Source organism: Myotis daubentonii, chromosome 2 (genome assembly GCF_963259705.1).
Source record: "Myotis daubentonii chromosome 2, mMyoDau2.1, whole genome shotgun sequence".
Taxonomy (NCBI): Eukaryota; Metazoa; Chordata; class Mammalia; order Chiroptera; family Vespertilionidae; genus Myotis; species Myotis daubentonii.
In genome coordinates this window covers 6937996-6958859 of record NC_081841.1, presented here as the reverse complement: position 1 = coordinate 6958859, position 20864 = coordinate 6937996, and the positions used below count along the sequence as shown (strand labels likewise).

The following is a 20864-nucleotide window of genomic DNA, read 5'->3' as shown; positions in this document are numbered from 1 at the left end:
AGGGGTGGGGTTTTAGAACACCCCATCTTCATCCAAAGGCAGTCCCCTGTGCACCAGGCACGGGCCATCACCGCTCACTTGGTTGTACCCAAAGTTGCGTGACCTGGCATCAGTCCACACGTCTTCTTTGCTGCCACTGGGCATTCTCCTTCAAACCCTCCGTGCAGCCACCCTCCCCTGGTTCTCCTTCCTCTCCAGCAGCTCCTTGAACCTCCTGGTGTGGGGAAGAGGCTCCCCGCTCCCCACGCCTTTAAAAAAATCTTTATAGGTATGACTACGCTTTTAATTAAACATTTTATTATGGAAAAATACACAACATAAAATTTACCATCTTAACCATTTTCATGTATACAACTCAGTGGTATTAAGTACATGCATGATGTGCCACCATCATCGCTATCCATCTCCAGAAATCTTTTCATCTTGTAAAACTGAAACTCTCGCCCTGACCAGTTTGGCTCAGTGGATAGAGCGTTGGCCTGCGGACTGAAGGGTCCCAGGTTCGATTCCGGTCAAGGGCATGTACCTTGGTTGGGGGCACATCCCCAGCGGGGAGTGTGCAGGAGTCGGCTGATCGATGTTTCTCTCTCATCGTTGTTTCTAACTCTCTATCTCTCTCCCTTCCTCTCTGTAAAAAATTAATAAAATATATTAAAAAAATATTTTTTTATTGATTTTTTTTTTTTTTTTTTTTTTTTTTTTTTAGAGAGAGAGAGAAAAAAGAGAGAAACAGCTCCTGCAGGCCCCCTACTGGAGGTTGAGTCTGAAACCCGGGCATATGTCTCCTCCAGGAATCTGGGAATTAAACCAGGGACATCTGGGTGCATGGGATGATGGCCTCCCCTTGAGCCACACTGGCTCTGCGACCTTTAAATGTCTCATTACACAGGGCTCTGTCCTCTGTCTTCTCTTCCCATTCTGCCTTTTCTAGCTCATCTCATCTACTCCCGAGGCTTTGAATACTCTGCACTGCCTGACTTCTCTTTTCTCCTTATCCCATGGCAATTGTTAATTGTTGAAAGAGCTCTTTAGCCTCAAACAGAGGATTTTTAAAAAATCATGCGTTGCTCTTGTGAATACTATAAACAAATGTAATGGGTTAAAGTTTTCCTAAAACTCCTTCACATTGGCATTGTGACTTTCTACTTGAAGTCCTGACGTCTGTACCTTCCACATAAGATTGCCTTTGCTATGTTGGGCTTCCAACATTTCATAAAGAGCCCGTAAAAGAATCAAAAGCCATTGGCACTGGGTTCCCAAGCTGCCCTTGCATTGATGTAGACCAAGCATGTCAAACTCCCGGCCTGGGGGGCCACATGCTAAACGAGGCATGCGGCCCCGCCGACCTCGAGTTTGACATGCTTGATGTAGATCTAGCCTACTTAAAAAAGTAAAAAGGTTAACATGCAAAAACATAATTCATAAGTGTACAGCCTGATGAATTATCCAAAATGAACACACCCATGTAACACCACCCAGGGCAAGAACTTTACCAGCGGCACCCCAAAAGTTACTCTCCTGCCCCTTCCCAAGTATTAACCCCTTCTCCTCAAAGGGATCACTATCCTTCTCACCATTGATAGATTTTGCCTGTTTTTGAACTTTATATAACAGAATCATCCAGTAGGCACCCTTTGTGACATGAAAACTTTTTGTAATCAGAGCTGCCCAGCCCATAGATGAATGAAACTGAGGGCCGTTATCTGGAGGAAGTGCAAGCCCTCCTACCCCCGAATGGGTAAGTGCAGATAAGGATTTGGATGGTGCAGTCCTGAGATTCTCCCATTCCACGGTCCATTGGCTAAAGATGTATATCAGAGCATCCTTGTATATAATAACTTGTGGGGCACATTATAAAAAGAAGATTTTCACCTATCATATAGGCAACATATTAAAATATGGCAAACACCTAATTCTGGGGAGGGTGTGGGGAAAAGGACACTTTATTCATTATTGTGAAACTATATACTTTCAAGGGCAATGAGCTAATACCTAGCAAAATTTTAAATGGTCATACTTTTCGGTAGCAAATCCACTTTCAGAAATCTATCCTCCAAAAATACAGTAACCCTGTACTGTGCCTCAATTTCTTCATTTCTAAGGTAAGGATAATAGTACCTCAGCACACACAGTGCCCGCTCCGGAAGCGATAACTCTTGCCTTTGTTTTGTATCCTGGGTCTGTTTATTTGATGTTTCCCCCAAAGACCAATTAACCTTCAAATCTCTAACTTATCCTACCAAACAGCACACCACTCAGGTAAATGAAACTAGATGAGTTTCTCTGAGGGCGATCCCTGGGCAGCTTGTTAAAATGCAGGTTTCTGAGCCCACGCGGAACCCTCTGAACAGAATTCCTGCGGAGGGACCCAGACTTGAGCAAACCGCCGGGTTTTATTTCCCTGGAATCTCAGCCGCGTCCGACTGGGCTGAAGGCGAATGACGACTGCCGGCCAGAGGGCGCCGCTGTGGCCCCGCCCTCCTGATTCCAGCTCCCGGAAGGGCAGCTCTATGCTCGGCGCGACATTCGCCTCCTCTCTTCCGGTTCCGGTGTCCCTCCCTTCCTCCCTCCCCCCCCCCCTGCAGACATGGCTGCCATCGTCGCTGCCCCGGGTCCCGGTGCTCCCCTGCCCCCGGACGAATTGCTTCCGAAAGGCGATGCGGAGAAGACGGAGGAGGAGCTGGAAGAGGATGACGACGACGAGGTACTGGGGCCCAGCGGGCGCGGCGGGGAGCGGGGGTCCGCAGAGGAGCGTCCCGCCCGGGGGTGTGGGCCCCGCGTGCTGCGGGATCGGGGCACGGGCGCGTCGTGGAGCCTGGAGAGGTCGGAGCGGAGGCGTGTCCCCGGAGGCGGAGTTAGGGGCCGCGCTGGGCCCGGAGTGCGCTAGCTCCGGGGACGGTCGGCGTGCCCCGGCGCGCGGGGGGCTTTCCGCTGCTTCGGCCAAGACCCCGGCCTCCTCCACCACAGCCAGACGAGACCCTGTCGGAGAGACTCTGGGGTCTGACGGAGATGTTTCCGGAGAGGATCCGGTCCGCGGCCGGAGCCACTTTTGATCTCTCCCTCTTTGTGGCTCAAAAAATGTACAGGTAAGGGACAAGGGCAAAGACGCCGGGGGGTGCCTGGGGTGCGGTGAGGGAACGCGGGCGTTGGAAGGATCATACCTGAGTTGGAAGCCCGCCTGCCACCTAGATCGTGGAGTGACCTTGAACGTCTGGTCCCTTAGCCTTGGTCTCAATTTCCTTGTAAGTGGGGATTCTTGTTGGGTAGGATGGTTGTTAGGCTCGTTTCAGATTTGTGAGATAATGAACCTATCGGTCTCTTTGTAAGAACTCGGGAGACCGTTAAAATTGCTGTCACTAGCTACACAGCTCCCAGAACTGCTCCTCCTGTTTCTGGTAGGAGTATGGTGCAAGAGTTGGGTAGAGTATGTTTATCAAAAACATTGCATCGGCGGCGTGAGGAATTGGGTTCCTTCTTGGTGCAGCTGTCTGGCTTTGCCTCCCATCCTGCTCACCATCCCTTTGTAGGTTTTCCAGGGCAGCCTTGTGGATCGGGACAACGTCCTTCATGATCCTGGTTCTTCCTGTTGTCTTTGAGACTGAGAAGTTGCAAATGGAGCAACAGCAGCAACTGCAGCAGCGGCAGGTGAGCTCAGACACCTGAGTAGACCAGCAGTAGTGTGTGGGTAGAGCGTGGGAGCTGGCGCATGTGTTTTAGGTTCTTGATTGTGCGGCCAGCATTGCTTTTGTAGACGGTCTGCCCCGGTTACATAGGAGGAAAAATGAGATCCCCAGGTCTGCGTGGCGCCTTACATCTTTCCTTTCTGTTCCAGATACTCCTAGGGCCTAACACAGGGCTGTCAGGAGGAATGCCAGGGGCTCTACCTTCACTTCCTGGAAAGATCTAGATTGTTACTGCTCTATTTGACCTGTCTTGGTGGGAGAAGTTTGAAAATTCAATACTGTTTGAACTGATTTTTTTCTTATTCTTTTTGGCACAAAAAATAAATCTGGTTGGGAAAATGTCCCGTTCGTTGTCTCATGGAGACTCCCAACTTGCAGCTGTGCCCTCCAAGCTTTCCTGGCTGACTTCTCTCCTCACTCTGACAACAGAGTGCATCGATGCAGATGGTCACTCCAACTCCGGCCATCCCCTCACTAAATCACTCCTCACCAGAAGGTCTCCTCAGTGTCTGCTTGTGGAGCAGGAGCTGATGCCACTGGAAAGGATGTACCCCTGACCATTAACGACGGTTTTGTTTTGACATGCACTAGATGAAATACAAAATGCATTACAGCTGTAGTGTGAAAGCAGCCACTGTGAATTTGTATGTTGGAAACGAGGGAGGGCCAGCAGCAGTTTTAACCACAGGATGGGTACTGTGGAGGGCAGAGCAGGAGCTCATGTCCTGTGCATTTTGGCCATTAGACCTGTGTGTCTAAAAGAAAAAAAAGTCAGTGCTCACTTTTGTAATTAAATATTTAAAATGATTCCAGCCAAGTGTCAAGCATGTGTTTCTGGATATGCACCTCAAAACTTAGACCATTTTAGAAGGACAAAGACATGAACTGCCCCAAGCATAACATAGCTCTAAAAGATGACTTGTGATTTTAGTGAATTCCTTCTAAAGCAGCATCATACATTTACCTTTTTTCCCCCCTTTATGTACATAATTACAAAATTTAGGCAGACATGAGATTTATGTATGGAGTTTTCCACTTTTAATATTTGGTTAAACAAAATACATCTTCTGTAAACAAACCCAGCACAAGGCCAACAAAAACAGGGGTAGGGAAAGATAAAAGCAAGAAAAACAAAAAGCCTAGGGTCACCCCTTATGGGCATCAGGGTCAGGCCTGCTCCCTTCCTTAAAGGAAATAGGGCTTTTTGCCCTTAGGCATCAGCATGGGTCCCTGTTCCCAAGCACCAGAATTGGATATGAACAGAGAAACCAGCCCTGAAATGTTTAAGCGTCTTTGCATATCCCATTGGCTCATGGACTCCAAGTACATGGGGACTCCTTTGAGGTGCCACTTGCACAGGCCCGAGCACACTGGAGAGGTTTCCTCCTCTTCTGAGGAAATGGCTTACTATCTATCACTGACAGTGCCAATGGACCCAAGCTCCTGCTTACGACCATCAGCAAGGCTGGCTGGAACTTCTGGCTGGTGGTGGTTGGAATGTCATTGTGCAGGGATAAAGAGCTGTCTGTGGAGCCAAGCATGTCTGATGTAGAAAATGGAGCAAGAGATTGCAGTCAGTTGCTCAGACAGTGTAACGCAGTAGCCGCTTGGCCTCTGTTACTCAGCGTAAAAAACGGCCTTGTTGGATTGAAGATAAATGTGCAGAAAAAGTGCTGGTGTAAACATGCACTCCAGTCACAGTGGGGAGGAGAGAGCCTCAGCTTCATCCTGTTTCACTTGCTCAGGTTTGACATGCAAGCCCCAGGCTGGCTTTGCTGCTGGAGAGAAGTCTGGCTAGTGGAGCCGCTCTGAGGCCTGCCAAGACCGTTGATCTGAAAGGCCTGGACGGGCCATCCCTGCCTGCCCGTCTGCCTTGAGGCAGTACAACCACTTTGGAGACAAGCAGTGCTTCTCCTTCTCATGTTTTCCAAAGTTAGGAGAAAAGTGGCCTACAGCTATTTAAAGAGGTAGGGGTGGATCAATTCTTAGTTGATTTGTAAAGACAACTATAGAAAGATGACAGACCCAAGTCCTCTAACATAATACACATAACCACCTAACTTGAGGACTCTGCTCACTATAGTGACTCCCAGCCTAGGACTTCGATTCTAGCTGTTCTCTTCACAATACTTTCCTCACCCAACTGTTTTAAACTAGTAGAATTTGATGTCGAAGGCAGGCTCATTTTTTCCTGATTTGGTCAGAGTGGGCCAACAGGAAAAACTGCCCTTATGCTTATCTGGTGCCCCAGAGCCTCCTAACTTAATGAAATGGCAGGGACACTGCTGGATGAGGCAGACAGGTTGCCTATGCCCGCCTGGTTTCGGCCATGTCTTCTTAGGTATCTAGCTCACCCTGTCATGCTAGAATGCTGCAGGATTCAGCCACTCTGAAATAGTAGAGAACTTTTCATTATAAAACGACAAGAATAGCCATAAACCATCCTTAAAAATAGGATAAGGGAAGGCATTGAGGGTTGCAGATGGCATGATGTAGTGCTGCTGGGGTTTTCGAGATGGTTCCTGAGAGACCTTTGCTCTGGGTCCTTCAAACCAGTCACACGAGCTTTGCATGTCCTGTGTCTTCAGACCCACTAGTTGCCAGGAAAGGGGAAATGGGGGCAGCATCTCCAGGTAAGTCAGAGCAGCAGGGAACTCCAGCAGAGCCTCTGTCAAGTCCTCAGAGGAAAGGGAAAAATAAGCTAGGGGACACCCCCCCCCCCTTTTTTCCTTGTCTCTTCAAATAAAACAAGGGTCTTCCATTGCTTGCCCTAAGCACCGAGTTCCTACCTTCCTTCCTTTCCCAGGAATGAGTAACGTTGGTTGGTTCTTGTAACATTTCACACCTCTGGCCTACTGCACAGTCAAATCTGAGGGAAAAACCCGATGAGATGTCTGGGGAGGTGGCAAGGGCAGACCCAATGTGTAGGGCACAGCACATCGTGGAGGATTTAGGGGTCGAGGTGAGGGAAGCGTGGCAGAACTGTTACATATCAGCCCTCCAACTCTGACCGGCCTCCACCTCTTCTGGTACCACCAGCAGGAGTTCACAGTTCTTTCCTCGCAAATGATGTTTTAGAAATTTCCTGTTGGGGGAAAAATGCATGAAAGAGAGAATGAGATGCTGTTAAAATGGCAAATTCCAGTCTTGGGGCCATATGTTCACCAGTAACCTCATCAATTTATACCCTTGACAATCCTAAAAAACACTCCCATGGTGATCTGCTCTGGTGGGTTCCACTTTTGGTTACCCCTCAATCTGTCTAGTTAAGATTTCCAATATGAATTTCTGCTCCTATTATTGCTTAAAGTAGCTAGCTCTGTGACAAACAGCCAGCTGAAAGGACTTCTAATTGTGTGTGTGTGTGCGCGGTGGGGGGGGGGGGGGGCGCGTTCTTCTTTGGGACGTTTAGTCCTCTCTGCCCTGAATGTCTTCCTTCCTCTGAACTGGCAGCTATACTGTCACAGTCAAGTGTAGATAAAATGACAAGGCCAGTCCTGCCAGACCAGAAGATCAGTGTCCCAGGAGCTGGAGCTTCATGGACTATCAGAGATTCAGGTCTTTCAAATCTGAGACCCTATGAGTCTAAGTGAGGCAGGGAGAGGTCCAAGCAGCCAGGGATTTCAGGTCCTTTGCCAAATAATGAGAGAGGAGCTCTAGGAGCCCACCCAGCACAACAGCCACCACGGCACCTGAGCTCGCTCTCGCCTCCAATCCACTCGGGCGTCTTCAGCTTGGAGTCCAGGTTGTAGTAGGCACCGCCCACCTCTCGAACACAGATCCAGTGCTGCCTTTTGAGAGGCAACTTCAGTGGACCCCAGCTCAGGCTGGAGGGCAGATTCATGATGAAGCCCAGGACATGAGTGAGAGCAATAGCACTGACATCCCTGCGGAGGAGGAACGGTGTCAGGCCCCTGGCTGTCACACAGCTGGCCTCCTACCTCCCCACGCAGCCCCTGCGTGCCAGTCCTCAAGTCAAGCCTGGTTCAGGTTACCTGCGCTTGTCCCACCAAACAGCTTCATAGCCTTTGGTCTGAAGTGCTGCCATAATGACGTTCACATCGTAGTTCCCATTTCCCAGCATGCTCTTCTTGTGGGGGGTCACCATGGTGTTTGGAGACAACCTACAGATGTGAAAGGAGGACTGAGACTTGTTGATCTGCTGAAGGCCTCCTGAGCCTGCACTACCAGAGACAGCACTTTAGGCCACTGTCCCCCAGAAGTTTGTTTACCCCATTCAAGTAAACTAACCAAGCTTCCAACCAAGTATTCTGCAGTCTGGGCTCTTACTGTCCAAGGATTACTTCTTTTTTAATGTAAAATAATAATTCACGACTGGCTGGTGTGGCTCAGTGGTTGAGTGTCAACCTATAAACCTGGAGGTCACCGTTTGATTTCCGGTCAGGACACATGCCCGGGGTTGCTGGGCTCCATACCTGGTGGAGGGCGTACAGGAGGCGGCCGATCAATGATTCTCTCTCATCACTAATGTTTTTAACTCTCTCTCTCTCTCCCCCTCTCTGGAATCAACAAAAATATAATGATAATAGTAATAATAATAATTCAGCAGTGATGGAGCCTCTTTGCCTGTCATTTAGAAAGTGTGTCAATGGACACAAAGTGTTCCATGAAGGCGTCTCATTTATCCCCAGCCTACCCATTTCTGCCGCCTTTTCCTTGCTGATTTCTCTGCCCTGATATAAGCCAATGGAAAATAGTATTTGATATTTTCATTTGCATGGGTAGTATTTGTTACTGTTTTTTTATATTTACATGCTTTCCATTTAAAGCTTACACACTTGATAATCATTAATCATTTAATACTCAGGCCTACAGGAGCCCAGGCAGGTAACATAAATGTATGAATTGGGGCCAGGTATAAAGCAATATGGAGGAAGGCCTAAATGAAACTGCATGCATGACCCATGTAAAGCATTCCAAATACACATGTGTATGTGTCAAATACTTAAGGATTTTTAAAAATTAACACACAAAGAATCAATTGAAAGAAATTTTTGTGCCAAACAAAACTGCAGTCTGGTTTGCTCACCCAGCTGAAAGACATTTCTGGCCAGGCCTCTTAGCCACTCCTTCCCATCAAGGCAAGGTCAGTTCTGAAGGCATTTCCAGTCCTATTACTTTGTTTCATAGGCTTGTCAGGCCAGGACCCGAGGAAAGGCCATCTTGAAGGAAAGGGCAGCACGTGTGGAGGAAGGGAAGTGTGGAATAAATGTGGAGCTGTCACCCTGGTCAGTGGTGCTCAGTGCTTACAGCGTTGGCCTGAAGAGTCTTGGGTTCGATTCCTGGTCAAGGGCATATACCCGGTTTGCAGGTTCGATCCTGGGGCTATCAGGGCGAGTGCTGGAAGCAACCAAACAATGTGTCTCTCACACTGATGTTTCTCCTTCTCTTTCTCCCCCACTCCCCTTCCTCCCTTCCACTCTCTAAAAATCAAGGGGAAAAATATCCTCAGGTGAGGATTAACAACAGCAACAAAAAGCAGAGATAGGAGCTGCTAAATGCCATCTCCAAAAGAGAATGGAGACTTTAAGTCAATTCTAAAAACTTAAAAAATCTTATAAAAAGTAAAAAACTTGATGAACAAAAATAGAATCAGACATAGAAGCATCGAACAGATCATCTAACGCAGTGGTTCACAACCTTCCTAAAGCCGCGACACTTTAATACAGTTCCTCATGTTGTGGTGACCCCCAACCGTAAAATTATTTTCGTTGCTACTTCATAACTAATTTTGCTACTGTTATGACTCGTAATGTAAATATCTGATATGCAGGATGTATTTTCATTGTTACAAATTGAACATAATTAAAGCATAGTGATTAATCACAAAAACAATACGTAATTATGTATATATGTGTTTTCCGATGATCTTAGGCAACCCCTGTGAAAGGGTCGTTCAACCCCTAAAGGGGTCGCGACCCACAGGTTGAGAACCGCTGATCTAACCTCAGAGAAGGCAGGGGAGGGGGAAGGGTAAGAGATCAACCAAAGGACTTGGATGCATGCAAATAAGCATAACCCATGGACACAGACAGTAGGAGGGTGAGGGCATGTGCTGGGGGGTGAGAACAGCAGGGAAGAGGTCAATGGGGGATAAAGGAGACATATGTAATACTTTATACAATAAATAATTTAAATTTTTAAAAAAGAGTAAAAAACTTCTCTATATACAGCAAACATACCAGATCATTTTTTTCAGCATAAAACATATTCCTGCCACTGCTTAAACCCTCTAATGGGTCCCCAAACACTTAAAGACAACCTACACTACTTCCTCTGGCCTGCAAGGCCCTGGGTTCCTGCTGACCTCATTGTACCTCTTACCACACAGACCTCTGCTACTTGAGCACACCAGCTTTCTCACCGAGGGGCTTTGTACTCAATGGCTGCCACTATCTGGAATACTCTTCCCCTAGATCAGCGGTTCTCAGCCTGTGGGTCGCGACCCCTTTGGGGATCGAACAACCCTTTCACAGGGGTTGCCTAAGATCATCGGAAAACACATATATACATAATTACGTATTGTTTTTGTGATTAATCACTATGCTTTAATTATGTTCAATTTGTAACAATGAAAATACATCCTGCATATCAGATATTTACATTACGAGTCATAACAGTAGCAAAATTAGTTATGAAGTAGCAACGAAAATAATTTTACGGTTGGGGGTCACCACAACATGAGGAACTGTATTAAAGTGTCGTGGCATTAGGAAGGTTGAGAACCACTGCCCTAGATCATCACTTGGTCGGCTCGTTATTTGGGTCTCAAGTATTACTGCCTTAGATGCCTTTTTTGACAGTCCAAGCTTAGGTTTCTCCCAGTCGCTTCCTATTGTATCTACCTGCTTTAATTACAGCCCTTGTTATTACTGGACATATCTTCTGATTGTCTGTTTTCCCACACTACAATGACAGCAGGGGGCGCAGCAGCCTTCTCTATCCTGTGCATGTTACATCACCAGGGCTCAAAGAGTGCTTAAGGAGTGTTGTCGAAATGTTCTCTGTATTTATTTTATCTCTTTCCCTAAAAATAGCAGTGGACCCTTAAAATGAAAAGAGCTTATGTGCTTGTCTCCAGAACTAGCAAAAGGGTACCTGAAGACATTACATTCCACTCTGCAACCAAAATTTTTCTCTGTAATTACGACCATTTATTGGAAACTTCTGTGCCAAGCCCATGACATGCTTTCATATGTATCTAATTTAATCCTCACAATAAGCCCATAAGGCTATGAATTATTTACATTTTATAGGTTTAAAAAACTAAAAAACAAAACAACAAAAACTAAAGTTTGAATGACTAATCCCTGATCACTTATCTTTCAAGTTTGAATGAGGATTCAAACTCAGATTTGTTGGAATCCAACGTGTGCCTGTTTTTTTTTTTTTTTTAAATATGTCTTTATTTATTTCAGAGAGAGAAAGGACAAGGAGAGATAGAAACATCAATGATGACAATCATTGACTGGCTGCCTCCTGCATGCCTCACACTGGGGATTGAACCTGCAACCTGGACATGTGCCCTGACTAGGAATCGAACCATGACCTCCTGGTTCAAAGGTTGATGCTTAACCCTGAGTCACACCAACTGGGCAGTTGTGCCTGTCTTATAGCAAGGACCCAAGCACAGAGTGGTGGTGGCGGCAGGAAAGGCCAGCTGAGCCCCTGGGGCCAGGGCTTGAAATGTAGCTTAATAGGACAAAGGCTCTAGGTGGGTTCTTGGGCACTTGGATTAAATGCAAAAGCATATAAAAAAAGCCCAGCTCAAGAGAGATCCAGTTCCTTTCCTTTCACCAGTTTTTCAATAGCTTCTCATCCTTTCAGTGGTCTCTAGCCAGTGGATGCAGGGAGACTTCAACAAAGAAACTGCTGAGTCTTCCTCCTCTTTCACCACCTAAGTCCCTGCCAGGCTCAAACCTCAGAGCTGAGCTTTCCCAAGTGTGTTCCCAGAGGACCACAGAAAACATTTGATACAATGGCTGAATGAAACAAGAAAACAGGTTTCCTCCAAGTTTTCTTGAACCCCTAATGTGCTAGTTTTCACCTTGAGTCTTGAGGACATGTTTGACCACATAAACGTTATTTCTGGCCTCTCCTCTTTCATCCTACTTTCTGTTCCAAGTCAAATCCTTTAGGCTCATCCTCGCATCCTGTCTCCTCCATGGAATCTTTCCTGGCTCCTTTGTAATAGAAAAGGAGGGAGATTGGGAGGAACTTCCATGCAGCATCAATGCCAATTGTGAGATTTAATCTCCATGCCTATTAGCTTATCTGTAAAAATGGGAATGATTCCTATCTTAGAGGACCACTGAAGAATGCAGTTTTTTTTCATAAATGTGCAAACAAATAGTAAATTCCTGAAGGAAATGGCTCTTCTACTCTGTGTCCCTCACAGCTAGGCACTGGCAATTGAGTAAACATGTGTTGGTCAAACTGATCAATACAGGAAATGCCGAGGATGGCTTCCATCTCGTTCCCAGAGTGGTTATTTGAACAAGTGGGGCCTACCCAGTTTACCTACGACACTAGCACTTGCTTTTATGTTAATAGTTGTGTTAGCTACTTTTATAAGCTTTATCACTTAATCCTTCCAACAATCTTGAAATAGAGATTAATCCCATAGTGTAAATAAGAAAACTACGTACAAAGAGGTTACAATGATTTGCTCAGTCATGTACAGCTAGTGAGGGGCAGAGGTAGGTAGGATTCAACTTCCTAACTCTGAACAGAACTAAGGCTACACTGAACAGCCCCCTGGATATTTCGATACACTGGCCCCACTGAATTCCTTAAGATCCTGTTCTGTTTCAATCGATTGTTTTCTTGAGACTCCCTGGTAAATTCTTGTTCAGGACAGCCTTTCTTTAATTTCATTAGAAATTCTGGGCCACAGAGCAGGTTTCTCACTGTTGTCAGCCAAGAGGTTGTTAGATCTGAAGTGATCTACAAGTGAGAAGATAGGCTCTAGTCCAGGTCTCACACCTCAGGTAAGTTCCAGATCCTCTCGTGGTTGTCACTGTGTCTGGCTATGCTGATGAGTTCAGATTTTAAAGAAAAGTAGATGTGGAGACATTCATTCATATTCCTTTTCTCCCATAATTATTATTTTCCTTTTTATCAGGGCTGAAGAGATGTGACATTAGAAAATATGACTTCCTGATGTCTTTAAATTATTAAGTGTAAAGTACAGATCACAGAAGTACTCTGTAGTAGATGTTGGCCATGACGGTGATGGTGATGATGTTTGGCCCTTGGATGAGATAATTCAAATCTCTAGGGGTTAACACTTAACATCTTTCCTCAATTTACAACCACCATACCTTTACTTTTTAAAAAATTGATCTTAGAGAAAGGGAGGGAGAAAGAGAGAAACATCAATTGCCTCCTGCATGCACCCCCACCTTTGGTGTATGAGACAAAACTCTAACCAACCGAGCCACAGCAGCCAGGGCACAACCACCAAACCTTTATATGTGGCTCCTTCCTATTAAATGGCTCAGGGACCATTTAATAGGAAGGCAGGAGGACTTCCCCTCTATGGTAGGGAATGCCGGTTGCTCATCATTATCTACAATCTTTGTTTTTTCCAGGTTGCATTGGATTTTTTTCCCTAGTACCAAGCTAATTTTCATCTATTTAGATTTTAGCAGCTATTTTGAGAGGGAAACACATACTTAGCTGCAAGAACATTTGATCATTGAAAAACTGAGATGAATCTAGTGAAAATGTTTGAGACCTGAGGATTTTCAAAATAACCTTGCAAAGCTGCTGCCTTATTTAACTTCTAAGTCCTTTCTTTTCAAAGCATAGATGTACATGATAAAATGAGATCAAATATCCACATGAATATTATTTCTATCTTTTCTCTAATTTCACATGTTGAAAACTGACCCTTTTCGTGCCCTTTTTTGCTATCACTGTAGACTACCACTATCTCCAAATCTTGGACCCAGCCTGCCACACCTCTGACTCCTTTCTTCCTCGTCCCCATGTTGCTACCAAGTCATTAGCTTAGTTCTTTCTAAGTTCCTATTCATTTTTATTCCAAACATGAGTCACTTCATAGGCACAACTGTACTGAAACTCCACCCTGCTTTTGTATTTCTCCTTTATCTGGCTAAAATTCAACTGCTACGAAGAACTTCCTTCTCAACAAATGGCATTCATGAAATTTTTTCTCATTTCTACTATTCATTAGTCACATCTTCACAAAAGCAAAGAACTTTAGATCTGGGAATTTAAAATTATCTAGTAAAACCTGTCAACTTTACTGTTCTTTCTGTTAGGACCCAAATAGATCATCTTTTCTTTTAGATTGTTCGAAATTCCATGCTTCTAATCTGAGTGTGTTCTCAAGGCCTGGCCAATGTGTATCTCCGAGATGTACCTCTCAGCGGCTACATTCAACTTGTACATTCAACTTGTTTTCTCTACAGTGCCCAGCAGTGCCTGGCACACTGCAGGCAGCCAGTAAATGTTTATTTAAAAAATTCAATTTTTTCTCTCTCACCTCTTTCTCCTTTGCTTTTTCCTCGAATCCCTTTCATGCCCCCCCCCTTTTTTTTTTTGGTTTCTATTCATCCACACAGAACCTTTCCATACAAAATAGTCTATATAGAATTCTTGGAGTGGGGACAGAGTATATTCTCTTTGTGTACAGAGTTGCTATTACTTTAAGGTGGATCTTTACATTGTGCTGCTAGGGAAGTGGGGAGTGTAGTACAATTTGCTAAAAGCAAGTTCCATTCCTTTAAAGCCAGGAATAGAACTCTGGTTCCACGTTAATGTTTAGCAAGTATTTAGCATTCTTTCATTCAGGGAAAACAGCTAAAAGAGCCCCACTATTATTTACAGTTTATAATCATAGTCCACATCTTTAGACCCAGACCCAACTTACTAGCAGAGTGAACAGCTACTGATGATATAATTGTTCTGACATTCCGTTCCAATACTCAGGGAGCAACAGAGCAGTTAGGAGGCCCAGCAGTTACAAAGCTTGGGTCCAAATCTTGCCATTAATAGCTCTGTGCTGCCCTGATCGGTTTGGCTCAGTGGATAGAGCGTCGGCCTGGGGACTGAAGGGTCCCGGGTTCGATTCTGGTCAAGGGTAGGTGCCTTGGTTGCGGGCACATCCCCAGTAGGGGGTGTGCAGGAGGCAGCTGATCGATGTGTCTCTCTCATCGATGTTTCTAACTCTCTATCCCTCTTCCTTCCTCTCTGTAAAAAAATCAATAAAATGTTTTTGTTTTTTTAAATAGCTCTGTGCCATGATTTTCTCATCTGAAAAAATGGGAAATAACAGAATCTATCTTTTAAAATCAATGTGAGGAATGACTCAACACAAGGAAACAGTGCTTTGCACAGAGTGAGCGTTCATCTGTGTTAGTGATTGTCATCATTTCAGATCGGGGCCAAATTTAAAGAAGTGAAAAACTTTTGAATGAACACACAGAATCTTGACTGTTGAAATTTACTAGTGAGTGAAACTGGGCAGATTGCTTAAACTGAATCCTTGGATCAATATAATAAGGTTGTTGCAAGATTGCTACATATTGCCCTAGCCGGTCTGGCTCAGTGGACAGAGCCTCTGCCGGAGGACTGAAGGGTCCCAGGTTCGATTCCAGGCAAGGGCATGTACCTCAGTTGCATGCTGGACCACCGGCCCTGACCTGGGGTGCATGTGGGAGGCAGCTAATTGATGTATCTTTCTCACATTGATGTTTCTCATTCTCTGTCTCACTCCCTCCCTTCCACTCTCTAAAAAAAAAATTAATGGTGAGGATAACAAACAAAGATTGCTACATATTACCAAGTACTGTACAAAGCACATTCAACTACTCACTGTGAGTCCTTTCCTTCTCCCAAGATTTAGGTTAGAAAATAATTCGCAAATATCCAATTAAAAAATATGAATTAAGAAAATATGAATGGCTGGTGAAAAGAAGCAGTGTAATGGATTGGCCTCCTTTTTACTCTTTTCAGTTTCATGACTTGATGATCTGAGACAAATTAGCTCACTTGCCAGGGCCCGATTCCTGAAGAGAGGTAATTCTATTTGCCAGGTAGTGGCCATAACGCAAATGACACATTTGCACCGCTAAGGCATAACTATGGTTATTATTGGCAGAGGAAAACAATTTACTCTCACTATAATTTTGTCAACACCCTGGGATTAACATTCCTTTAAGAGAGGTCTATGGTTCTTTCAGGGTAAAAAGTCTACACCTATGTGGGGACCCTTTCCCCCTCCCTGCGTGGGAGTCCACTCTGTGGGACTCTTTCCCTCTCCCCTTGGGGGAGTCTGTACTTGTTCTTCAATAAATCTCCACCTTTGCTATACTACAAAAAAAAAGTCTACACCGATGGACTTTCACCCCAAAATAGATTGTTTCCAGTTGTAATACAGGCCCTTATGGCGCAAGAATTTTATCTCTGAGTGTAGGGAGAAAAGGGTCTTCTGAAACTGCCAATATGCACTGTTAAAGAATTATTCCCCTTTATCTGCACTGAGAGCCAGTAGGCCTTAACACTTTCTGGCTGGAGGAATCAGACAGGCTCACTGCTGTGGGCTGCAGACGTGCTGACATGATCTGATGATCTGAGATGTATTATCTCACCTGCCAGGGCCCCATTTCCTGAAGAGAATTCCTTCTGCAGGAACAAATTCTCAAACCCTTTGGTAAAAGAATTTCAGAACATCACAGCAGAGAGGGAAAAGCGGAACTTCTATCAACCTGTCAGATAGCATCAGTAAGAAAGGGTATCTAGAATGAAGTAAAAAAGGGAGGGGATCAAGAGTCAGCTTCACATCACAGCTTTGCTGCTTAGAAACTATTTGGACAAATTACCTGACCTTTCTGCCTGTTTCTCCACCAGTAAAACGGAAACAGGAGACCACTGTGGGGAGGGCAGCACAAAACAGTATGTGAAAAGCACAAAGGCTAGCACATGGTCTCAAAGAAAGGCTGAGCGCCGTGTATACACCTTTCTTTCCTTTTTAAAAAGATATTTATTGAGTTCAGAGAGGAAGAGGGAGCGAGAGATAGAAACATCAATGATGAGAGAAAATCATTCACCGGTTGCCTCCTACATGCCCCCCACTGGGGATCGAGCCCACAACCCAGGCATGTGCCCTGACCAGGAATCGAACTGACCTCCTCGTTCACAGACACCTTTCTGGAGAACCACAACATCCCCTCTCCGAGGACAGGGCCCCTTCTAGGCTGTAAAGTCATCAGATAGCACAGCGGTCACCGGCGCAGGCACACACCTGAACTCAAACTTGGCTCCACCTCTGGCTGCGTTTGTTACCCGGGCAAATCACCGCGCTTCTCTGGGCCCTGCCTTCATCTACGACAGGGAAATAACAGCGTGTGTCCCACGGCCTTGCGGATGCTCTCAGCACCGCGCCTGGCCCGTCAGTGCAACGAAAAGGAGCGGCTCTCTCCCCCATCCCGTGTCCCTCACTTATCCCCGTTAACAGGATCTCGCTGACGGTACTTTTGGGTGGAAGGCGTAAGGCGACGAGACGTCGCTCCACCCGCAGACAGAGCAAAGAGTCCCCAGACACCACGCAGCGGCCCTACCTCTGGAAAATCTCCTGCAGCGTCTCCCGGCTGAAGGCGCCGCTGTCCTGGAAGACGTTGTTGAGCGCGTGCAGGGCGCAGAGCTCGCGGCGCTGCTTCTCGTGGTAGATCCGGGGGGGCGCGGCCTGGGGCGGCTCCGGGGACTCGGACTTGGCCTTGTCTCCCCGCCATGGCACGCAGCTCATGGTTTCCGCCGTGGGCTCCGGAGAGGGCTGAAAACACCCCTCCCCCCGAGGAAGAGGGCGCGCTTCGCAGTCTGTCCGGATTCCTGAGGTCCACCTTAGTTTCCGGTGCCCATGATTTATGCTTTGTCACGGGGAGAAAGGACGGGAATCACCAGGAAAAACAGCCCACCTCTTCTCGATAGAAAAGTAACTTCTGAATTAGTGTTTTCCACCACTAACGTCAAAGTGCAGAATTTAAAAAAAAAAAAAAAAACAACCATAGAAAAACCTAAGGCCTTGCTCCCTTCCCCCGCCCTCCCCACCCGCCCCCCTCGGGAAAAACCCCCACGGTTTTCTTGCTGTGTTTTCCTTTGTACGAGCCAGCCGGGCCTCAGCGCAGGAAGACGGGGCGGACCCGGTCACACCGCTCCTTCTCTTCCATTTCTTCCGGGCCACAGCGCCACTGACTCGGGAGGCAAGGCCCAGGTGGCGTATAAAACGCAAAATCCGAGCTAGCGAGGGCCGGCCGGCGTGGGAGGGCGGGCAGCGCCGGGGCCTCCGAGGCGCCTCTCCATGCCCGCGGGTGCGGTGGGCCCCGCGGGGCGCGAGCCGAGGCGGGCGCGGCTCCCTCGGAAGCGCGGACTCTCACCTTCTCGCGCGGCCCTGCGGGGGAGACAACCCGGTCAGCTGCGGCGGTCGCACGGGCCCCGCGGAGGACCAGGCGGGCCGGGAGGTGGCGCGGCGGGTCCGGCCCCGGCCCGAGGGAAGGTCCGGCGCCGGGACGGGCCGACCCGCGAGGGGTGGAGCCCCACCATTCTCCTCACCCTCGGGGGCCCACCCGTCTCGCCGCCCCCACCCAGACCTCCCCGCCGGTCACGTGAGTGCCAGCCGCGGGGCCCTCCCGCACCCCCCCACACCCCGGCCCCCGCGCCCACTCGCGTCCGCGCCGCGGGCCCCCCCTCACCACAGCCGGCCGCCCCCTGGCACTGCGGGCCGCCCCCTGGGCCGCGCTCCGGAGCGCGCGCACCTGAGCCCAACGTCAGCGCCCACGCCCAGCGCGTGCTCCGGAAACGCCCTCCCGCGCCGCGCGGCCCCGCCCCGCCCGCCCGGCCGCGGCGTCACGTCGAGGGCAGCCTGACGTCACGGCGCAGCGGTGGGGGCCGCGGCCTCGCGCGCCGGCTGGCGGGCTCCCGTAGCGTTGGGAGAGCTGGTCGGCGCGGGGTTTCTCCGCTCCGGGCCTCCCTGGGCTCGCTGGGCGGGGCGACTGCGGGAGTCCCGCCTCCGCGCCCGCCGCGCCCGGGCCCGCCCCTCCCCCGGGCGTCGGCGCCGTCCCGGGCGGTGACCCAGCCCGCGGCGGCCCTTGGCGGCCTCCCCACCCGCCCCTCTCGCCGGGCCGGGTTGGCTTAGGGCCTGAGCCCTGGGGCGGAGCGCTCCCGCCGCCCCGGCCCAGCTCCTCCCGCGCTGACCGCTCTGTGTTGGTCCAGCGAGCGGTTCGCCGGGGGATTGCAAAGCACCGTCACGGCGCTCGGGCGCCGATTCTCTCCGGGAGGGGCCCGACCGCGCCGCACTCCCGGGAGCGCCGAGGCTGTCCCGCTTCGAGCGGAGGGGAGAGTGCGATCCGCGGCCCTCGGTGTCCTATTCGGTTCACTGCGCTCAGCCACGGTCTCGTCCTCCCGGCGGCGGCCTCGGAGCTCCCCTGGGCTTCCTGAGGCCCGTCCAGCGCATTGTGCGCCGGCAGGTAAACGCAGTCCCGCGTGGATTCCCCCCTCGGCTGCCCCGAGGGCATGCGGAAGGCAGGCATCACCACATACTCACTGTGCACCTGAGCTGCCCCCCTTTTGGAATTTTGTTCAGGAAATTGGAAAAACAATAAGAGATCACGCTTACAATTCCGTCACTTCTTCTACCTGCTTCGACAGCACCCAACACCATTACACCCACCAGTTATCACTGAGCACGTTCGAGGGCCCACGACGGGGTTGGGAGTCCTCCAGGCAACTTTTGGATTACCTTAAATGTTTGTAATTTGTAAGCCTGCTAAGGGTTACAGATATATTTACCTAAGATTAGTTATCGAGGCTTGCCAGCACTGTTCTAGGTGCTTCACAAATATAACCTTGTTTTCCGCTGACTATTCTGTGAGGTAGGTTTTTTTTTTTTTTTTTCTTTTTAGAGGCGAGAACTGACGCTCAGGTTAATTCACTTGCTCTAGGCCACATAGCTAGTAAGTAGTGGATCCAAATGGGAACGCAGGCTCTATCTAACCTGTCTTTAGGAAAAGGATGTAAAGATGGGTAGGGAATTCCCTTCATAAAAATGTGACTTTGAACTTCACTATTTAAGAAACATCTACTCTGCGAATAGGACAGAGTCCTATGACGAGAAGAGCATGCTTAAAAAAAAATTCCATTGATTTCAGAAAGAGGAAGGGAGAAGGGGAGAGAGATAGGAAACGTCAATGATGAGAATCATTGATCTTGATCGGCTGCCTCCTGCCCGCCCCCTACTGGGGCTCAGCCCGAAACTCATGCCTGTGTCCTGACTGGGAATCAAAGGGTGACCTCTTGGTCCAACCACTGAGCCACACCTGCCGGGCAAGAGCGTGATTTCTAGTATCCCATCATGTGCCAGCACATTCTGAACTTGAACTCTTTCTGGACAAGCCAGTTTATTAGTAAAACATTAAATAGCAATTATTATCCTAAAGTACAATGCCTTGATATTTTGCTTTCCTGACAAATCATATTTTATTTGTAACTACCTCATAGAGAAATATATAGGGTAGTGGTGAATAATTTAGCCAATCACAAAGGAAAAAACACCTTTGAAGAACTAGTACCAAGACATCGGGAGGTGGGTGACTTCTTGTCCAGGGTTCCCAGCTGTGTTTGTACACATAAGACTTGAAAACAGGAACAAGACGAGGTGGCCACTTTCCTTTCGGTTGGATCCCGGAAACTGCAAGCCACTTTGAACCCTGCCTTTTTGTTCACTAAATCCTGTGTTCCAAACCCTAAATCTTGGACATGTTACCTCTCAAGCGGCTACTTTCTTGCTTGCTACCTGGGACCAGTGGCCTACTCCCTAGTTTCATCAAGCTTTTCAGATTTTTGAAACAGGAATTCAAGATACTAAAACTTTGTTGATGGTGTTTTGGATTGGGGCTTTCCACAAGTGGTGATACTGAAAAAATCATCCGTAGGAAACTACCTTAAACAGACCCTAGCTAGATCTCAGCTCCACAGTTCGTAAATGTGGTGAGGTGTGTTAAAGAACAGAAGTTCAACCCCGGTAAATTTGAAGATCTAATTGGCTTTATTAAATGATTCATGAATTGGCAACTCATCTAGTAAATAGAAGGGAGCCCCAAGTAGTTGTACAAAACGGAACGTTTTTATAGGCAGGAG

At 47.9% G+C, this 20864-nt stretch overlaps 3 protein-coding genes across 7 annotated transcripts in view; 2 read left to right on the top strand and 1 right to left on the bottom strand.

Moving 5' to 3' along the window:
• The first annotated feature begins 2544 nt into the window (after positions 1–2544).
• Positions 2545–4495, top strand: TOMM22 (translocase of outer mitochondrial membrane 22). The gene is made up of 4 exons (XM_059681539.1): positions 2545–2704; positions 2968–3086; positions 3528–3645; positions 3833–4495. The coding sequence occupies exons 1-4, from the start codon at positions 2588–2590 to the stop codon at positions 3905–3907; spliced, it is 429 nt and encodes a 142-aa protein (XP_059537522.1). The 5' UTR covers positions 2545–2587; the 3' UTR covers positions 3908–4495.
• Positions 4496–4693: 198 nt separating this feature from the next.
• JOSD1 (Josephin domain containing 1) lies at positions 4694–18624 on the bottom strand. 5 transcript variants are annotated; one of them, XM_059681536.1, is made up of 6 exons: positions 18485–18624; positions 17294–18120; positions 8955–9044; positions 7679–7807; positions 7376–7570; positions 4694–6768 (listed from the first exon to the last, which is right to left on the bottom strand). In XM_059681536.1, the coding sequence occupies exons 2-6, from the start codon at positions 17476–17478 to the stop codon at positions 6669–6671; spliced, it is 699 nt and encodes a 232-aa protein (XP_059537519.1). In that variant the 5' UTR covers positions 17479–18120; positions 18485–18624; the 3' UTR covers positions 4694–6668. The 5 variants fall into 5 exon arrangements, with proteins under 5 accessions (XP_059537519.1, XP_059537518.1, XP_059537517.1 ...); XM_059681535.1 differs by having other exon boundaries at positions 18422–18573; XM_059681534.1 differs by lacking the exon at positions 18485–18624 and having other exon boundaries at positions 17294–18341.
• An 88-nt stretch (positions 18625–18712) lies between these two features.
• GTPBP1 (GTP binding protein 1) overlaps positions 18713–20864 on the top strand; it is a 29116-nt gene continuing 26964 nt past the window's right edge. Inside the window, exon 1 of the mRNA XM_059681532.1 lies at positions 18713–19195. The gene's annotated coding sequence lies outside the window, so the exon portion shown is untranslated. The remainder of the gene's footprint in view (positions 19196–20864) is intronic.

Coding starts and splice junctions, on each gene's coding strand:
- JOSD1 (XM_059681536.1), bottom strand. CDS start 17,478: ATGAGCTGCGTGCCATGGCGGGGAGACAAGGCCAAGTCCGAGTCCCCG. Junction 7,808..8,954: donor AGACTCTTCAGGCCAACGCT/GTAAGCACTGAG, acceptor TCACATCTGTAG/GTTGTCTCCAAACACCATGG. Junction 7,571..7,678: donor GTTTGGTGGGACAAGCGCAG/GTAACCTGAACC, acceptor CCTCCTCCGCAG/GGATGTCAGTGCTATTGCTC.
- TOMM22 (XM_059681539.1), top strand. CDS start 2,588: ATGGCTGCCATCGTCGCTGCCCCGGGTCCCGGTGCTCCCCTGCCCCCG. Junction 3,087..3,527: donor GTGGCTCAAAAAATGTACAG/GTAAGGGACAAG, acceptor ATCCCTTTGTAG/GTTTTCCAGGGCAGCCTTGT. Junction 3,646..3,832: donor AGCAACTGCAGCAGCGGCAG/GTGAGCTCAGAC, acceptor TTTCTGTTCCAG/ATACTCCTAGGGCCTAACAC.